General features: G+C 39.9%; 1 protein-coding gene across 5 annotated transcripts in view; it reads left to right on the forward strand.

Annotated features, from left to right (window-relative positions):
* LOC136254566 (adhesion G protein-coupled receptor L3-like) overlaps nucleotides 1-19,710 on the forward strand; it is a 113,541-nt gene extending 93,831 nt beyond the window's left edge. For 4 of the 5 annotated variants that reach the window (XM_066047310.1, XM_066047313.1, XM_066047312.1 and 1 more), the window contains one exon: nucleotides 19,399-19,710. In XM_066047310.1, coding sequence (XP_065903382.1) covers nucleotides 19,399-19,556 — 158 coding nt within the window. In that variant the 3' untranslated portion in view covers nucleotides 19,557-19,710. The remainder of the gene's footprint in view (nucleotides 1-19,398) is intronic. The other variant, XM_066047311.1, reaches the window with a different exon arrangement.
* The last annotated feature ends 311 nt before the right edge of the window (nucleotides 19,711-20,021 follow it).

The raw sequence follows: 20,021 nt of genomic DNA on the forward strand, positions 1-20,021 counted from the left end.
AACGCTGCCAACTCAACGAGACATTCATCATTTCGTTGATGTGCCGCCAAAGTGACACACGGGAGGGGCGTCACAGAAAAGTGAAGGAACTAGACCCAACGTTACCACCAGTACATTCGTCGATATTCCGCCTAAAAGATGCTCAGAAGAGATGCAGTAAGGTGTTACAGCAGGTTATAACAGAAAAGTCAGGGAACTTAACTGCCGCAACACATGCCTCCTTAGCATGCAAACTGCAATAATTTGGCAAAGGGTAATTTGCAACAAGCAATCGATGTTGATCGGTAACAAAGAGCGACCACCGGGTGAATGTGTGCGTGTGTGCGTCTCTGTAGTGCCGTAACACATGCCTCCTTAGCATGCAAACTGCAATAATTTGGCAAAGGGTAATTTGCAACAAGCAATCAATGTTGATCGGTAACAAAGAGCGTTTACCTGAGCAGATTAAGATACTGCCTCCACTCCCCTAAAAGAATAGAACACTGATACATACTAATATGGGTGTGTGTGTGTGCGTGCGTGCGTGCGTGCGTGCGTGCGTGTGCGTGTGTGTGTGTGTGTGTGTGTAAAATATACAGTGTATGTTAGATGTTTTTATTTTCATTTGTAGTCATACTGGTACATGTATTACATTTACAACAAATAAGTGTGTCTGAGGTAATAGTACAGACAATATGCGACCACCTCCACTCCTCCATAGTTGCCGTTTGGGACCTTAATATAATGAATACTCCTTGGTCTCAGGGTCCGCAGTGCCCCAGCATGGACCGCTGGGTGAATGTGTGCACCTCCGTAGTGCCTCCTTAAAATTGCAATAATTTGGCAAAGGGTAATTTGCAACAAGCAATCAATGTTAATCGGTAACAAAGAGCGTTCACCTGGGCGGATTAAGGTACTGCCCCCCCCCCCCCAAAAGAATAGAACACTGATACATAATAATATGGGGGTGTGTAATACATAGTGTATGTTAGATGTTAGTATTTTCATTTGTAGTCATTCTGGTACATGTATTACATTTACAACAAATAAGTGTGTCTGAGGTAATAGTACAAACATTATGCGACCACCTCCACTCCTCCATAGATGCCATTTGGGACCTTAATATAATGAATACTCCTTGGTCTCAGGGTCCGCAGTGCCCCAGTGTGGACCGCTGGGTGAATGTGTGCGCCTCCGTAGTGCCTCATTATTAGCATACAAACTACAATGATTAGCAGAGGGTGTAACTTGCAACAGTGACAATTGAGTTTAGTGGCAATCAGTGTTGACTGGTGACAAGGGTTTTCATCCGTGCAGAAAAGGTATTGCCCCCACACCCCCTCCCCTAAAGGGATAGAACACCTATTTATATATTTGTGTGTGTGTATATATATATCTAATCCAAAACAGCCAAGCTGTAAAAATAGTGTGCGGCCCTCAGAAAGGCTATGGTGAAAAAAGATGTGAAATCCAAGGTGGCGGCCAAGAAATGGCTGTGATGGTAGGTTAATGGTAAAAATTTTAATAATGACAATTCAGGTAAATTTTGTGAAGCGGCACAAAAATTCACCTGAATTGTCATTATTAAAATTTTTACCATTAACCTACCATCACAGCCATTTCTTGGCCGCCACCTTGGATTTCACATCTTTTTTCACCATAGCCTTTCTGAGGGCCGCACACTATTTTTACAGCTTGGCTGTTTTGGATTAGATTTCATTTCTTTTTGTATTTGTATACCCCAAAGCCGGCCTATGGCCAGCTTTGGGAATTTTTTAACCTATGTTTTTTTCTTTACTACAGGAAGAAGAAAAGATGAAGTAAATGTACAAATTATATATATGTGACCGGATTTGCGAAAAGGGGTCTTCCACACACATCCAATTTACGAACTTTGGCAGTTCATAATGTCAGATAGGAAAATAGTATTTCCTTGAAATTTGGACAGTGATGAGTAACAACATAGGTTAATGCATGAACAAAATTTCAGGTTAGTATCTTCTTTGAGCACAAAGGTATGGTCATTCAAGTTCATAGAATTGGATGTGTGTGGAAGACCCTTTTTCGTAAATCCGGTCACATATAATACATATGTGACCGGATTTGCGAAAAGGGGCCTTCCACACATCCAATTTACCAACTTTGACAATTGATAACTTCAGATTGGAAGGAGCTATTGCCTTGAAATTTGGGCAGTGGTGTTTTCTTTGCAGCTGAACTCTCTATATGATGGTTTCTTTGTAGCTGAACTCTCTACAAGGTAATTTCTTCTAGCTGATCTCTCTACAGGGTGATTTGTTTGTAGCTGAACTATCTACAAGGTAACTTCTTCTAGCTGATCTCTCTACAGGGTGATTTGTTTGTAGCTGAATTCTGTACAGGTGATTTGTTTGCAGCTGAGCTCTTTACGGTTTCTTTGTAGCTGAACTCTCTACAAAGTAACTTCTTCTAACTGATCTTTCTACAGGGTGATTTGTTTGTAGCTGAACTATCTACAAGGTAATTTCTTCTAGCTGATCTCTCTACAGGGTGATTTGTTTGTAGCTGAATTCTGTACAGGTGATTTGTTTGCAGCTGAGCTCTTTACAGAATGGTTTCTTTGTAGCTGAACTCTCTACAAAGTAAACTTTCTAGCTGATGTCTCTACAAGGTGACTAGTTTGTAGCTGAACTCTCTACATGGTGGTTTCTTTTTGTAACTGAACTTTCTACAAGGTGACTTCTTCTAGCTGATCTTTCAATTGGGTGATTTGTTTGTAGCTTCACTCTCTACAAGGTAACTTCTTCTAGCTGATCTCTCTACAGGGAGATTTGTTTGTAGCTGAACTCTCTACAGGTGATTTGTTTGTAGCTGAATTCTGTACAGGTGATTTGTTTGCAGCTGAGCTCTTTACAGAATGGTTTCTTTGTAGCTGAACTCTCTAAAAGGTAACTTCTTCTAACTGATCTTTCTACAGGGTGATTTGTTTGTAGCTGAACTATCTACAAGGTAATATCTTCTAGCTGATATCTCTACAGGGTGATTTGTTTGGAGCTGAATTCTGTACAGGTGATTTGTTTGCAGCTGAGCTCTTTACAGAATGGTTTCTTTGTAGCTGAACTCTCTACAAGGTAATTTCTTCTAGCTGATCTCTCTACAGGGAGATTTGTTTGTAGCTGAACTCTATACAAGGTAACTTTTCTAGCTGATGTCTCTACAAGGTGACTAGTTTGTAGCTGAACTCTCTACATGGTGGTTTCTTTGTAACTGAAATTTCTACAAGGTGACTTCTTCTAGCTGATCTTTCAATAGGATGATTTGTTTGTAGCTTCACTCTCTACAAGGTAACTTCTTCTAGCTGATCTCTCTACAGGGAGATTTGTTTGAAGCTGAACTTTCTAAATGATGGTTTCTTTGTAGCTGAACTCTCTACAAGGTAATTTCTTCTAGCTGATCTCTCTACAGGGAGATTTGTTTGCAGCTGAACTATCTACAAGGTAACTTCTTCTAGCTGATCTCTCTACAGGGAGATTTGTTTGTAGCTGAACTCTCTACAGGTGATTTGTTTGAAGCTGAACTTTCTAAATGATGGTTTCTTTGTAGCTGAACTCTCTACAAGGTAATTTCTTCTAGCTGATCTCTCTACAGGGAGATTTGTTTGTAGCTGAACTATCTACAAGGTAACTTCTTCTAGCTGATCTCTCTACAGGATGATTTGTTCGTAGCTGAATTCTGTACAGGTGATTTGACTGCAGCTGAACTCTTTACAGAATGGTTTCTTTGTAGCTGAACTCTCTAAAAGGTAACTTCTTATAACTGATCTTTCTACAGGGAAATTTGTTTCTGGCAGAATTTTCTACAGGGTGATTTCTTTGCAGCTGAACTCTCTACATGGTGGTTTCTTTGTAGCTGAACTCTCTACAAGGTGATCTCTCTACAGGGAGATTTGTTTGTAGCTGAACTATCTACAAGGTGATCTCTCTACAGGGTGATTTGTTCATAGCTGAATTCTGTACAGGTGATTTGTTTGCAGCTGAGCTCTTTACAAAATGGTTTCTTTGTAGCTGAATTCTCTACAAGGTAACTTCTTCTAACTGATCTTTCTACAGGGCAATTTGTTTGTGGCAGAATTTTATACAGGGTGATTTCTTTGCAGCTGAACTCTCTACATGGTGGTTTCTTTGTAGCTGAACTCTCTACAAGGTAACTTCTTCTAGCTGATCTCTCTACAGGGTGATTTGTTTGTAGCTGAACGATCTACAAGGTAACTTCTTCTAGCTGATCTCTCTACAGGGTGGTTTCTTTGTAGCTGAACTCTCTAAAAGGTAACTTCTTCTAACTGATCTTTCTACAGGGCAATTTGTTTGTGGCTGCAATTTCTACAGGGTGATTTCTTTGCAGCTGAACTCTCTACATGGTGGTTTCTTTGTAGCTGAACTCTCTACAAGGTACTTTCTTCTAGCTGATCTCTCTACAGGGAGATCTTATCTACAAGGTAACTTCTTCTAACTGATCTTTCTACAGGGCAATTTGCTTGTGGCAGAATTTTATACAGGGTGATTTCTTTGCAGCTGAACTCTCTACGTGGTGGTTTCTTTGTAGCTGAACTCTCACCAAAGTAATTTCTTCTAGCTGATCTCTCTACAGGGTGATTTGTTTGTAGCTGAACTCTCTACAAGGTAACTTCTTCTAGCTGATGTCTCTACAAAGTCACTAGTTTGTAGCTGAGCTCTCTACATGGTGGTTTCTTTGTAACTGAACTCTCTACAAGGTGACCTCTTCTAGCTGATCTTTCTACAGGGTGATTTGTTTGAAGCTGAACTCACTACAAGGTAACTTCTTCTAGCTGATCTCTCTACAGGGAGATTTGTTTGTAGCTGAACTCTCTACATGATGGTTTCTTTGTAGCTGAACTCTCTACAAGGTAACTTCTTCTAGCTAATCTCTCTACAGGGAGATTTGTTTGTAGCTGAACTCTCTACATGATGGTTTCTTTGTAGCTGAACTCTCTGCAAGGTAACTTCTTCTATTGATCTCTCCACAGGACGATTTGTTTGTAGCTTAACTCTGTACATGGTGGTTTCTTTGTAGCTGAATTCTATACAAGGTGATTTTTTCTAGCTGAACTATCCATTTCCATAGTTGCATGAACTCCCTACAAGGTAACTTTTTCTAGCTGATCTCTCTACAGAGTGACTTGTGTGTAGCTGATCTCTATACATGTTTCTTGTTTCTAGCTGATCTCTTGAATTCTCTTCAGGGTGACTGCTCTATTAGGATGACTGCTCTATTAGGATGACTGCTCTATTAGAGTATCTCGATCTCGCACTTGCTGCACCAAGTTGGATTTCGTGTTATAACTACGTGGCTTTAAGTCTGATTCTTCTACACCATTGATGAGCCTTTCTAAGATGATTACTCCATCTATACAACGATTTTCAAAGCATTACCCCAAGCGGTTTATCTGGTAGGCGTGGCAAGCAGTCGTTATTTTTATTAGCTAATCTCGATTGCGTAATTGTTACACACTGTTGGTTTTTTCGTTGTATCTTCCTGTTTTTTAGCTCGATTTCTTTCAAACCACAAAAGGTTTGAGGTTCAATAGTTAACCTATTCACTCACCGATTTTCAGCTTCTTCCCATACGCGGTTTACCCTGTAGGCGTGACAACATATTGGTGTTAATTTTCGTGAATAATCGCTCATAACTCTTTGCCTGTTTATCGTATTCCAGCCAAAGTTGGTACCCAGATGCGCCTTTATATCCCCCTTCTGTGTGCCAAATTTCAAGGCAATCGGATATGGCGTTCGAGTTTTATAGCAATTTTTGTAAGTGTGCGACAAGAAAAAGAAAAATAAGAAGAAGAAAAAAAAAAACCAAGAAACTGAGCCAATTTTTGAAGTCGCATATCTCGGGAACGCGCGAAGCGATTTCGCTCAAATTTGGAATGTGGAGTGCTGCAGTTGGAGGGAATGTCCACAGCAAAAATCGTCTTGTTTCATCAAGGAAGCACAGAGCTACGGAGGTGCGAAAATTGCGTTTTCTTTCTTCCTGTCAATATACTCACGGGTGTTACGCGCCGGCTTCTTGGGCCGCACGACACACTACCGTGTGTCTTGATTATGGGTATATATATGCATGCATGTGTGTAGATATAATTGCACATGTTGGTAATTTCAAATGCAGTGGAGATAGTCATTCTTGTACATCTATACATTCATAATAACTTATATGTATTTGTGTGTTACTAAGGTGACTACGGACAATATGTTTTGCGATTCGCAATACTTAAGTGAATTAAGGAAATAAATGTTTTAAATGGCATGGCACATGTTGCCCATTTACGTGATGATATTTGGTTAGGAAAAGTTTATGTGAGGTACCTAATTACCAATTTTCTAACCTGTCAGCCATTTCAAGGATCCCGACCCCATAGATATTGTTCATACCAAAGATACAACAGAGACTATGGGCAGTGCCAGCCAAGCTAATTAAAAGGATATAAGAGGGAGAATTGACAAATACAAAACCGAGTATGTTGCACCTGGGATAAGGCCAGCAAGCTTAGCCATTCCAAATAACACCTAGTGAGTTTCATCACTCAAATGACTCCAGTGTTTTACCATCTATCTTGCAACTTGTAAACAAACTCAACCAAAAAATATATATATATATATATAGACTTGGAAACACACTATATATAAATTGTTCACGACTGTTGCTTTCCACTAGATTGCTGCTTCTTGCCCACACACCACCTCGACGCATTAAAGGGATAGTTTAACTTGGCTATGGTACTTCGCTTACATAAAATATATATATCAAATATTTTAGGTATATGCTTGTCATGCCCTCAAACTTCGATATTCTATCGAACGTCTTACCTTGGACTGTCTAGAGTAGCTCTAATGGGCAGCACAACTTGTATACAATTTTCCTAATCTGCAAATATTAAGACATTCCAGGGGCATCGAATTGTACTTATATATTATGGCTAGGATGTAGGACAGATTGTGTGGGAAAAGCAAGCCGTGGAGGTTGTTGGTTGTGCCAAATCATTTATGTTCCGCATGTATGCAACAGCAGCCAACACTAAATATACTTCTGAATGATAAAGTTTGAACTGATCTGTGTTGGTGACAAACCTTAGCTGATTGGAATGGGTCAAGTCTACTTTTGTTGGAACAACAGTGCCCGGACTCTCAATCATCTGATCCAAGCAGAGGTGCCAGATTATGGTGTGTTTTGGCAAGCAAAACAAACAAAAAAATGGCATCTACCACTACATGGGGTCAAATATAACGTCATAGTAATTTTAAAAAGAAAATTCCAACTGTTTGAGCTTTGTGGAAGAAGTCAAGTCCGATTTGAGTTTGACCATTCCAGAGTTGTCACTGCTGTGAATAGACATTATAAAGTTGCCACGTACTTGTAATGCAGCCTGTGGTTCTTGTGTTCGAGATTGGCGTAGCCTGTAGACACTTAGCAGGTGTACAATAATAGCACGGCTGACCACATCTCCTATGGTAACCTGCATTTGTTCTTTTGTTTACAGCCACCAGCCCGCTCCACTACCTCATCTGTGACTGCAGAGTCTGAGGGATAAATGGTATACACACACACTCCAGGCAACTGTGCAGTACTCTACATGAATGGTTTAGTCAGGGGCTGATCCAGGGGGGGTGGATGGGGTGGCTAGCCACCCACCCTGGATTAAACTATATATCACGGCATGCAAATTAAGCATTAACAGCTCATACTAATCATATAAAACACTACTTGTACACATTTTTCTGCTATGTTTAGTTGCAAACTCTTTACATATTTGTTCAACATTCAGTTGAAAGCTAAATCCTTGCATTGCTAACACCCCAAGGTTGCCCAGTCTTTCATCCGTCATAGTGGTGCGCAACCACAAATGAATTTGCCTGAGACAAGAAAAGGTCCTTTCTGCTTCAGTGCTTCCAATCGGAAGTATTACCAATATGCACAGGAGTTCTCTTATATTGGGGAAGAATATTGGATCTGCATCTTCACTCAGCAAGTGAGTTATAGACTTCTCCTTTAAAGTGGCATGGAATTTATTGCAGTGAGCTTTCCATCTAGCAAGTTCACTGTCAAGGTCATCTTCTGCTGGTAGCAAATGACTCCATTTAGATTTTAAGATGGTACACAGTTGATGTTCGTCTTTTGTGGTAATTACAGTGGGCACCAATGCACACAGTTCATAATGTGCTCGTGTATCTACAGAAAATCTGGCTTCCAATTCACTTATAATTGAGTCTAACAAAGGAATGGTAATTGTCACTCTCCAGTAATCAGTTGGTGAGCTTACTGTAGGGTTTGGTCTAGTTTGACGGCCTCTTATAACACGGGGCATACTTTCGCTGCTGCTAATATCCCTGCATAGATTTAGAGCTTTATGATAAATTCTATTATGTTCAGCATTTACATTTTCACGAAGTTGCTTGTAATGCTCCTTGACTTCATCAACTTTTTTAAAACCAAAGTATACCTCTTGTAGTCTACCTTGTAAACATTCTGCAATTGGTTTAATCGGCTCCAATAATTCTTTTGATAGCAAAAATGCAACCACGTGCTCAAAGCTAGTAAAAATGTGCTTCAAACCATTAGCAGTGCTACGAGATTCAGAATCCCAGTTCCAAGTATTTCCATCAGGATAAATTTCATTGTCATCATCAGCAGGTGAACAAATATGTTCCCAAGTCTTAATAAGGTAAGGATACAATTCTAAAATTGTGGTGAAAGTATTATGCCGTTCAACCCATCTTGTTTTACACAGCCCATTTATCTTAGATTTCCTGGCAGATGGACACAAGCGCTGAATTATGTGTTCAAGAAACCGTTGTCTCTTTGGAGAGTTGTGGAAGTATAAGAACGCCTGATGACAGTTATCAATCATATTTTTTACAGCTTGAACCTTTGAAGAATGGCATATTACTAGATTCAAACTATGCAGGCAGCAACCTTGAAATTCTGCATCTGGTGCATTATTCTTTATATGTGCTTGTACACCAGAATTTGAAGAGCTCATGGAAGCTGTTGTATGACTATCGTATGCCTGCCCTCGGCAATTTTTAACATCAATTTCATGTTTTTGTAAAACTTGCAAGATGCCATCTGCAATGCTTTTCCCAGTTATCCTCTGAAGAAAATGGAAGTCAAGTAACACTTCGTGCTTTATTGGCTTCACACGAAAATTTTCATTATCAATTTCCAAGAACCTTAAGCAAACCGACAAAATCTCCTTACCATGAGATGTAGCTTCATCAGCAATTAATGAAAAATGTGGACACTTCTGTATGCAGGTTCGATAAAATGCACGAATTTGGTCAGCAGCTATTTCCAGTATCTCGTTTTGAACGGTCTTACTGGTATATTTTGCATTCTTTGGACCAAGTATTAAGTGTTCGCTCAGTGCTTTATTGTTCTTTGCCAGCAATCTAAGTATGGCAATGAAATTTCCTTCATTTCTTAATGGCTCCTGTGTAAAGTTCACCTTATCCTGATTGTGACCTTGGAGAGAAATTCGTTGCTTTGCACACAATAATACTGTCTCAGCAATTGTTGGCAATACTTCAGTATTAAATTTAAAATTCTTAGAGCTTTTATCAATTAACTGACTATCGATTCTTGATTCAGGATTAGCCCACCTTCTTGTACATTCAAAGGCATGATCTACTGCTCTCAAATGATATGCATGTTTGGCATGCCTCTCCATCAACTCCTTGGATTTGTTGTAATTCTTGAAGGGCGTACACACAAATGCACCGAGATGTGTCTTTTCACTGTCAGTTAAAAACAAAATGCAGGGCAAACACCATCCTCCTTGACTATTCTCCAAACCATAACGTAACCATTTGTAATCTTGAAGCCATCGAGATTGAAAAGTTATCTGTTTTCTTTTCCTTCCTCCAGAAACAGTGAAGTAGACTGTGTCAAAATCAGTGCTCCTTAGATTGCTTTGTGATGAAGTAATCAATTCATATTTTTCATGATCTTTTATTATTCTTGATCTACTAATGGCCACTTGCAGAATATCACTAGATTCTGAGTTAGATACAAAGTTCACGTTAGGATAAGATGGCTCACCATTGCTATTAAATTCAACAGGATCACTATCATGGAAAGTTTCTGGTGCAACCTCACGGCAAAGCTCACCAGTTGATTGTTGAAGGCTCACTGTCAAATTATCTGGCCAGTTAGCTGCTTCAATGAAATCCGCATTAACTCTAATACTTTCAGTAGTGGAAGGGGTAGCCTCTGTCTCTTCATTTATGCCCTGAGATTGACATTCATTCCCATCACTGTCATTGTTGATACCACTTTCATTAGTGATTGTGACTAGAGTTTCACTTCCAGACTCAGTCTCATTGTCAATCAAACCTTCTTCCCCAACTTCACTGTCACTGTTACTTCCATCAGTAGTAAGGGTTTCACTTAGAGGATTCTGTCCTTGTTGGGCTATAACTTTTGATCTAAAATAATCTAAAATAGACCTGGACATCTGTACAAACTAGCACATGGCATCTACACTAACAGTGCACTTTATTTGAAGCAAAACCTTCAGGTGGACATTTATTATTATGGTTTTGTTCATTTACAGCTGCAGTTGTTAAATGGACATAATAGCACAGCTGCCAACAAGTTTTTAAACTATATGCTGTAGCTAGCTTTACAGTGTTTCTTCTAAACAGCTAGTACACTGTCTGAAATTCTAGCTAGTAGCTACATACAATTGTTCTTTTCAGTCAAAATCACTTCCAGATTCAATCTAATTCTTTGGTGGATTCAGGGTGGAGGGAAGGGGGCTACGGTAAAACTTTTGTTCTTATACAGTAACTGTTAGCTGCTACTGCTTTTCTTAGCTGCTACTGCTCTAACTACACTACAGTGTACAGATACAATTTATCCTAAAGGGACCCTTTTAGGATATTGTATCTGTACACTATAGTGTAGTTAGGGCAGTAGCAGTAGCAGCCAACAGTTACTGTATAAGAACAAAAGTTTTGAAACTAAGTAAAATTTGATCTAAATAGCATGTTTTGAACACCTAATTTTAAAAATTTTCCTGGGGGGGCATGCCCCCAGACCCCCCTAGACAGCTCGTGCTTCGCACTTCGCTAAGCGTGCTCCGCATGCTGTCTGCAGTCACCTCTCTCACCAGTGTATAGCTACACCCTTACTGCACATGTAAAGCTTGTGAACTAAGCCAGCCACCCCCTTTCATTTATTCCTGGATCAGCCCCTGTTAGTGTCTCCTAATCGAGAGGTGCTATAATGCTGAGCAGCACCGATGTTTACTATTCCTCACACAGACTATATAACCCAACACCAGTCTTCATTTTTAATCACAATGGCACAACGCTTGAAGTCCACTTATCCTCCAATGGCAACCTATAGCTTCATTCATCCTGCAGTCAGCATAATGCATAGTACAAACCTCCTTACACCACACTTTGAACAGATTCTTTGAAGCATTTATATAACTAGCTAGTACAGACAATGAATTCACCTTCTAATTACTACAGGTGTAGATCCGATATCAGTTACATATTAATTGTGTCCCTGCTGAGGTGTAGCTACAGTGTAGGCAGGTGAGGCAGCCGCCTCACTAGGTATTTGTATCTGAAGTCACTGAACTGGGAGTTATGTTGGACCATTAGATGCATTGAAAGCATCCATTAACAGGGTTTGTATGCTATTTAGTTCAACTTATAGTGTACATAGTAAGAGTCCATTCAGTGCAGCTCCAAGTGGATAGCTACTGAGGTTTACTTTTCAGAAACTGGTCAAGCAAGGGTAGTCACTCTAATATAGAACACTCACCCTGATACAACATGCTGTCAAGCAAATTTTTAATGCAATACTTTGATAGAATTTAACAACTTAAATTGCTCTCACAGTCAATCTCAGATGGTCTAGCTTTACCAGGGGAGCATAACCTGACCCCCTGTTGACCCCCTGTTACCAGTGCTTATAATTTTACTACTTGGGTTAAGGAGTGAACAACATGCACAGGAGAACTCCTGCTCACCTCATTTCATCATTACAGTTACCACATGCATTTTAGCTGTATTTTTTTTCACACCTTATTCTGTTTATTAGGACTAAGCTGAATTGCAAGGTCACAACTGTTTATATTGGGTATGTAGAACTAGATCGAACTATCCCTAGTAGGTCCACTCCAGAGCGGTTCAACATGGTTCAGTTTGATACAAGCAGTTCAACATAGTTCAGTGCGATGTGGCAAACATTTACACCAACCTGGAAATCATTTTGATTTGAAGACATTCTTTGCGGTAGGTGTACAGGGAATATCCCAGGGGTTTTACGGTTCCTATGGCTTGGAGGGAAAGGCAGTTGCCTTTCTTTGGCATGCGGAAATTCTTGTGGCTTCAGAGAATGTTAGAATTCCCTACCTCCAAGCCTTTGTAGTTAAACATGCTGTATACATCATGTAAAAGTGTTGAAAAGGGGCCTATTTGAGAATTAATAGGAGAATCCATGGAACCCTGCACACCTACCAAAACAACCACCATCTGTTGATGGTGGTAACCCACTCACAACAGGGTAAGACCTGCTGACCGGGTTAAACTGACATGCAACATTAATAGAAAGATAAATTGCTAACAACTCGCAGTCGAAGGTGCTGTAACGAGTTTTAGCTGGTCTGAGTTTTGTAGAGAAAAATGAAACAGGACACCGCTGCCCATCAATAAGCTGTTGCAGGACTGCTCCAATTGCCATGTATATGTGTCAGTCATTATGCAAGTTGGTGCATCAGGCTTGGGATGAAATAATAAGGTGGCTTGTGCTAAAGCACGTTTGATATCAGTGAAAGCCTTGGTCGTCACATCTGTCCATTGAATTGGTTGTTCAGATTTAGATGAGAGTAATGCGTTCAATGGTTGTAACAGTTGAGCACACTTTGGAATGAAGCGATGGTAGAAATTGATTATCCCAAGGAATTTTCTAAGACCACGACGAGTGTCTGGTTGTGCAAAGTCCTGTATAACTAACACTTTATCATGTAGTGGACGTATTCCACTACTGTCAACTTGGTGTCTTAAAAAATGTAAGGTAGTGACTCCGAATTCACACTTGGATGGGTTAATGAGGATGCTGTACTCTTTTAAGCAGTGGAATGTCTGGCGTAAGTGTTCCTTGTGTTCGTCCACTGTGGCACTTGCAATGAGTAAATCATCGAGGTAGGCATAACAAAAAGGTAACCCACGGAGCACTTGATCAATAAACTGCTGAAAAGTTTGGGCAGCATTTTGCAACCCAAATGGCATCCACACAAATTCATAGAGTCCGAACGGTGTCGTAATGGCTGTTTTATGGATGTCAGTTGGCTTCATAGGAATCTGATTGTAGGCCCGGACAAGGTCAATTTTGGAAAAAATGGTAGCTCCGTGCAGTGTGGTTGTAAAATCGTGGATGTGTGGCACAGGATAGTTGTCTGGGGTTGTAACTCTATTCAAACCACGGTAGTCTCCACATGGACACCAATCTCCAGGTGTCTTCTTAAGTACCATGTGCAGAGGGGAGGACCAGCTGCTTGAAGATGGGCAAATGATACCCTGCTGCAACATATGCTCAAATTCTTGATGGGCAATCTTCAATCACTCTGGAGAGAGGCGGCGAGTTCGTGCTTTGATAGGCGGACCTGTAGTGACAATATGATGTGTGATGTCATGCTTTACTGGTTGCTCACCACGTTGGGGTTGTAAGAGTTCTGGGAATTCTTATAGGAGAGCATGAAATTCATCATGAGGTTGCCTTGGCAGTAAGGATGGACTGGGTGACAACACTGCAGAGATAATTCCTTGGACCTTTAACTGTGTTACTTCATCAGAGAGACATGTATGTCACACATCTACAAGTAATCTGAAATGCTGTAAGAAATCTGCTCCTAAAATAGGAGTCTGAACATCTGCTATCACAAAGATCCAACGAAACTATCTCCGCAAACCCAATTCCAAAGTCAGTAACTGATTTCCGTAAGTTGTAATGGTTGAGTTGTTGATAGCTTGTAAGTGTAATCCCTCTTGGGGGTGCTTGCGCTGAGCTGGGGTGGTGGGATTGTACTAACTTTTGCACCTGTGTCAACCAGGAAGAGAAGACCAGTGGAACGATCTGTTATATAAAAAAGGCGACAAAGATTCTGGCCAGACCCACTCGTCGTCACTAGTGGTTGGCCTTGCCATTTCCCGACTTGGAACAGGGTTCTTTGCACTTACGAGCAGCATCTCCAAAGCGTTCGTGATACCAGCAAAGTTGCTCATGTGATTCCTGTTGATGTGATCTAGGGGAAAGGGAACGACGACGAGTGAGACTCATTACTGTTGTTGTGAGACTAGCTATCTATGAACGGAGGTCGTCAAGTTCTGAAGAGTAGGATGGGAAGGTGAGTGGAATGCGGAGACAGAAGGTACTGGTACTTCCACAATCCTGTCTGCCATTTGGGCTAAATCTTGAAGGGAAGTAGAGCTACTAGTGGAAGCTTAGGACCATACGAACGGTGACAGGAAGTCTCTGTGAAAACAGTTCACAAAGGACAGCTCCGTCCACCAGTCCAGGAGTATCCCCTACCAGTTGTTGTATCCGGCGAAGTAATTGAGTGGGTCTACGGTCTCCCAACTCTTCGGTACTGAGAAGTTGTTGTAGCTTTTGCTGGTCGGTGGCGGCAGTGCACTTGATCAGGCAGGCCAAAATGGCGGCAGTTTCATTGAGACAGCAGAAACGTGAGCTGAAGTGGCTTGTTGTTCTTCCATCGAACAATGTTCGTCAGGGTCACCAAATATGTTGCTGTTGATTCCGGTAAGCAATTGATAAACAACATACAATAGAAAGTATAAACATGTGTACAGTAAAACAAGCTACTCTAATTAAGGTTCAGTCTCTGTAAAGGCGGGCTAATCACGTGACCTGCTACACCCTAATTCAGTCATGACTACAGACTGAAGTGTAGGGATTAAATGTCCACTAGTATATCTTCAGTTATAGTTGACCTTCTTTGTTTCACTACCTTTTATTGCTATGATTGCTAATCAAATTCCCTAATTTTTCTTGTAATACAATTGATAGACAGCATTTTTATTCCAGTCTGATATGTGCTAGCTTCAGCAGCATAACACATTTCGATTGATCAATTAAACCTATCGCTCTGATAACTAAGATTCACATTAAAATTAATCTTTTGAACATATACAGTGTAATATGTCAGCAAACCAACCACAAAATCACATGATTGTTTTAGGTACTGGCATTCACACAAAATTGTTTGCTCTTGTTTGTAAAATGACACAAATTATTTTTCAAAACATTAAGCCTTTTCCATAATGGCGTCACTACAAAAAATGGTGACCTCTATTTAGGGTACTCTAATGTTTTCAAGTACTGGTACTATTGGGCAATAAATCATTTGTGTGATACAGGAAGATTATATCGAGCTAGAACTAATGGGTAATGGTATAGGACAGTGGAATTAACTTGTTTATGTGGGTATTGAAATTTTGGCTGGTATTGAAGGTTAAGTTGAAGTAACATTCCTTATAACCACACCTGGTTGCATGTCATCTTTATAAATAACTAAATGACTCATGAAAGCAGAGGAAATCCTGGTTCCTAGACTGTGTGGCACCTCAGGAACTTGCCTAGACTGCAGGCTGTCGGTGGATCAAGTCACCACCTAGTCTGGAATTTGTTTTCAGCATTCACCATAATTTTCAGGTTTCTGACTCACTGTGCTACAGGCTAATTTGTTACCTCCCTGCATGTTCCTAGAGGAATAGTTGAACAATAATAAACCCTAATGAAAAAACGAGAAGTCACAATTGTTAAATACTGTCTGAATACAGAGGAAATCCTGGATACCAGGCTGTGTGACTCCTCAGGTATTTGCCTAGATTGTAAGCTGTCTGTGGATCAAGTCACCACTTGGTCTAGGATTTTTCTCATTCAACATAGTTTTGGGGTTCAGTTTTCTGACTCCCTGTGTTACAGGCTACTTATTTTGTTGCCTCCCTGCAGGTCTCTAGAAGGGCAGTTGAACAATAACAAGTACAAGGAAAAATTAGGAATTTTAAATTTGATTAGGGATCATTTTAAAAAAGTAGGTAAAAAAGGGAAGTCACCTTAACTAGTGAACATTTAATTCCTAAGGCACATCTCAGGATGAAGCAACGTCAAACAGTGAAAAAATTCAGCCCATAGCCTTAGCTGTTATTGAATTACAGGACACTTGCTTGAAGGCATCAGACAGGCAGGCAGACAGACAGGCAGTTAGTATGAAAATTCCAATGAATAAAAAATTTATAACAATCTATTGGAAACATTTAGGGTCATACTGAAGGCACTTTTGCACTTGGTCATACCTAACCAATACTGCCAAGGCACCAGAACAATATTGTGAAGCTGGTTTTAGAGTGATATTTTGGCCAGAAAAATCCCAACCTCCATGATCCTTACGCAGTACTACCTTTCTGTATAATTAAAAATTTGGCATCATGAAAAACAATACTCGAGAGTAAAAGAGTACGTCAAATAGAGAATCGGTGTGACATCATTATGGAGTAGGCTTCCTGGCCTTTAGCCAACTGTGGGACATATGCCTGGTTAGCAAGTGTAGTGGGTACAACAACGATGAAATAGAAAAGTTATTGTCAAACAATCCTTTAAAGAATACAATAATATTGTTACTGCATAAAATCATAAACATAGTTATTATATGTTTTACGCGTAAGCTCATATTGAAATAAAGTGCCACTGGAAATACGTTATAGCAACCTGCATGTGTAAAATGAATACGTTGTAAACATTGTAATACACTTTCAAGAAGTTAAGCTTTATGCTGAGGCTGCTAGCTATTTCGAAATAGGCCAGTTGCATGTAAGGGAAAATATTTTAACTGATCTTTTAATTGCATTTGCACAACCACTGGATGCTGTGGTTAGTCATAGAAATGTACAGAAACTATTGGGAAATGGACAACCATGGACACAAAAGCTATTGTCATGTAGAATGTAAAGGAGATATCCGAGTTTTTGAAGCGGCACTGGAAACTACAGTAATCTCTACGCCCTATGGTTTTTTTCTGCTGTAAATATGCCAAATCATTGGCGAGTTATGAGCCAGTGAAGTTCAGAAAGCCTGAAAATACATTTTCTGGAGGCGAAGCACTCAAGCAGCTGCTTGTTTCCACTGTTTACCCAAGGTACAAAACAAGAACAAGTATCAGAATCACCTGGAAAATGTATTTGGGCTGGCTGAAACATGTACAGCTGTTAACTTGTTAGCCAGTCATGGCGATTCTGCATTTTCCTTCAAAGCGATTCACAACAAAGGCTGTTGTTACAATTTGCTAGGGTTGTTGAATGGTTTTCTGACACTGAACTTACGAATATCAGCTGTAGGGAGCCTTATCTGGAAACATTTCTAACTTCATGGCCCTATAACTCAGGCATATTTCATCCTATTTACACACGAAAGGATAGAGAAATTAATGTAGTTTCTTTCCATGTTCAGAAAATTGGAACACACCGTATACTTTGTAAGTAACGGAAGTTTTACTGTCAATTATCACCATTTTCCCAATGTCTTCAATACATTTTTATGGGCATCCACAGCATCCAGTAGTTGTGCAATACGCTTGATTGCATTCCTAAGGCCTTACATGCAACTGGCCTATTCAAATTAAATGTTGTGAACAACTTTCCTAATGGGTTGTAGGCATAATACAGCTGAAAAACAGTGTAATAGGCTTTGTAGGATACCAAAAATAACAAATTCCTTCAAAGAGAAAGGGGTGTGTCCTGTACTTACATGAACGAAAATGAAGGGCAGCCTTGAGGCTTTTTCTAAACAATTTGTGTGAGAAAACAATAGACACATAAAAGAGTTGAGAAGATACTTCCATGTGTCAGTGGCGGATCTAGGAATTTATAAAGGGAGTTTCCAGTTTAGAAGGTGGACATATGCACTGCATGGTAGGTGGAAGGATGCTACAGTCGGGGGTGCCAAAAATATAAGGTGGTAGTGCACACCAAGAATGCAAAGCATGCTAATTCTAGGGAGTCTGGGGGCATGCCCCCCTCCCCCCAAGGAAAATTTTGAAAATTAGGTGTCAGGAGATTGAATTTGGAGGAATTTTCAGTGGTTTTAGTTGTTAATCAAATACTAGTACTATTAATTTTATTTTAAATACATGCTTGAGTTGTATTAGGGTGACTGCTCTATTGGGGTGACTGCCTTATTAGAGTATTTCGATTGTGATTGACAAGTTTCTGGAAGTTCAAGTGACGACTATTGTACATTAGACCCTTTTGGTGGTGAATTTGGTGGATTTTGGAGGTGTCTAAGTTACTTAGACCCTTTTCATGTTTACTTAGACCCTTTTCATGTTTATTACGCACACCCGGACTGGTAGCGTTGGCAACGAATCGCCACCTGAAAATTAATTTTAAACGGTAATGGGTGGAGTAATGGCTTGTTTCTACTAATGAACGCTACATTTCTCTGTTACAAGCAGCTGTCAACAATGTTAAGGTACAACAACTACATAAAGGGTCTAAATAACTTAGACTTCAGACCACAGGGGTCTAAGTAATTTAGTAACCCTCAGGCCCTGTAGTAGCCCCTTCGCTTCGCTCAGGCGCCACGACACAGGGCCATCGGGTTACTAAATTACTTAGACCCCTGTGGTCTGAAGTCTAACTATTGCATACAGCTTTGTGTTTGATAATTGCAGCACCCCCTCTTCTGCCGCCTATGCATGAGCTTGCGAAGAAGCATACTTACCTGTGCTATGGGGTCTGAGGGCATGTCCCCCAGGAAAATTTTGAAATTTTGATGCTCTGAGACTGCATTTGGCAACAATTTTAGTGTGAAAAATAAATATTTACTAAGTCTATATTTACAGAGTGTTGAACATGCACATCGCGTTGTCGCTATTTATATGCGCACGCCACAATAATTAATTAAAATACTCAACTGTTGTGTAATCATTTTTCAAAGGGGGTTTCTGTGGAAACCTTTAAACCCCCCTAAATCCGCTACTGTGTGTAATTTGTGTTTTAAAGTAGTTTGTTAGAGTTACACTACTTTAGCAGTGCATAGCAACGTGATTATCAAATTATATAACATAATCTATTTATCTAGCTGAATTAATAATAGCAGTAGCATGAATATCAACTAAATTATGTATATGGTTGATTTATTTAACTAAATGAGATAGTATTAGCTGCGTGGGCACCTGGATTTTAGAAGTAGCAATTTGTGTATGTATTTATGGTTATAAACAGGGCATTTCAGATGTAAGCATAAACATTAAAAATGCACAATTATGCACACAATTAATTTTCATTAGCAAGCTATTAGTTTTATTTGCATCAACTACATGTTCATTGTGTTTAGTAGACACCACCGATGTTGCTGATCAGAGTGATTGTCGGTCTACTGAACTGAATGATGATAAATCAGTGTCTTGTATACAAGAGACAATGATGGAATCTCTTTCAACAACACAATGCTTAGATGATGATGATGAAGCAAAGACAGATATGAATGAGTGATACACTAAGCACTTATATATACTCTTAGCTATAGTAGCAACTAGTTGTGCAATAGTTTCTGAGCTGTATATAGGCATGGAGTGTAGTTTTAGAATAATAGTAGTATAGTTTTAGAATAGCAGTATATATGCATTAGTATTGCAGCTAAATCCATTTATGACCGGATTTCATATAACCTGGCTTCCACAAACACAAAACCAAACTTACGTTTTTACCAGAAATGGATTGCTGGTCTAATACATTATCGTATTCCACCCTGTATTTCCTTCAAGACTGGCAACTCTGGTTTCTGCAGCAGCTTTCTTCTGACCCTGTCAGAGCCACAAATGGAAGATTGGTGCCATTAAATGGCCATGGCTTTGTTGTAATGTTGTGTATTGAGCTAGGACTTCACAGAGAGTTCGCCAATAGTGTTCTCAATCAATTTGGAGTGATCTGAGGGCCATGAAGGGCCCAAACTTGGCC

Source organism: Dysidea avara, chromosome 4 (assembly GCF_963678975.1).
Source record: "Dysidea avara chromosome 4, odDysAvar1.4, whole genome shotgun sequence".
In the NCBI taxonomy this organism is placed as follows: domain Eukaryota; kingdom Metazoa; phylum Porifera; class Demospongiae; order Dictyoceratida; family Dysideidae; genus Dysidea; species Dysidea avara.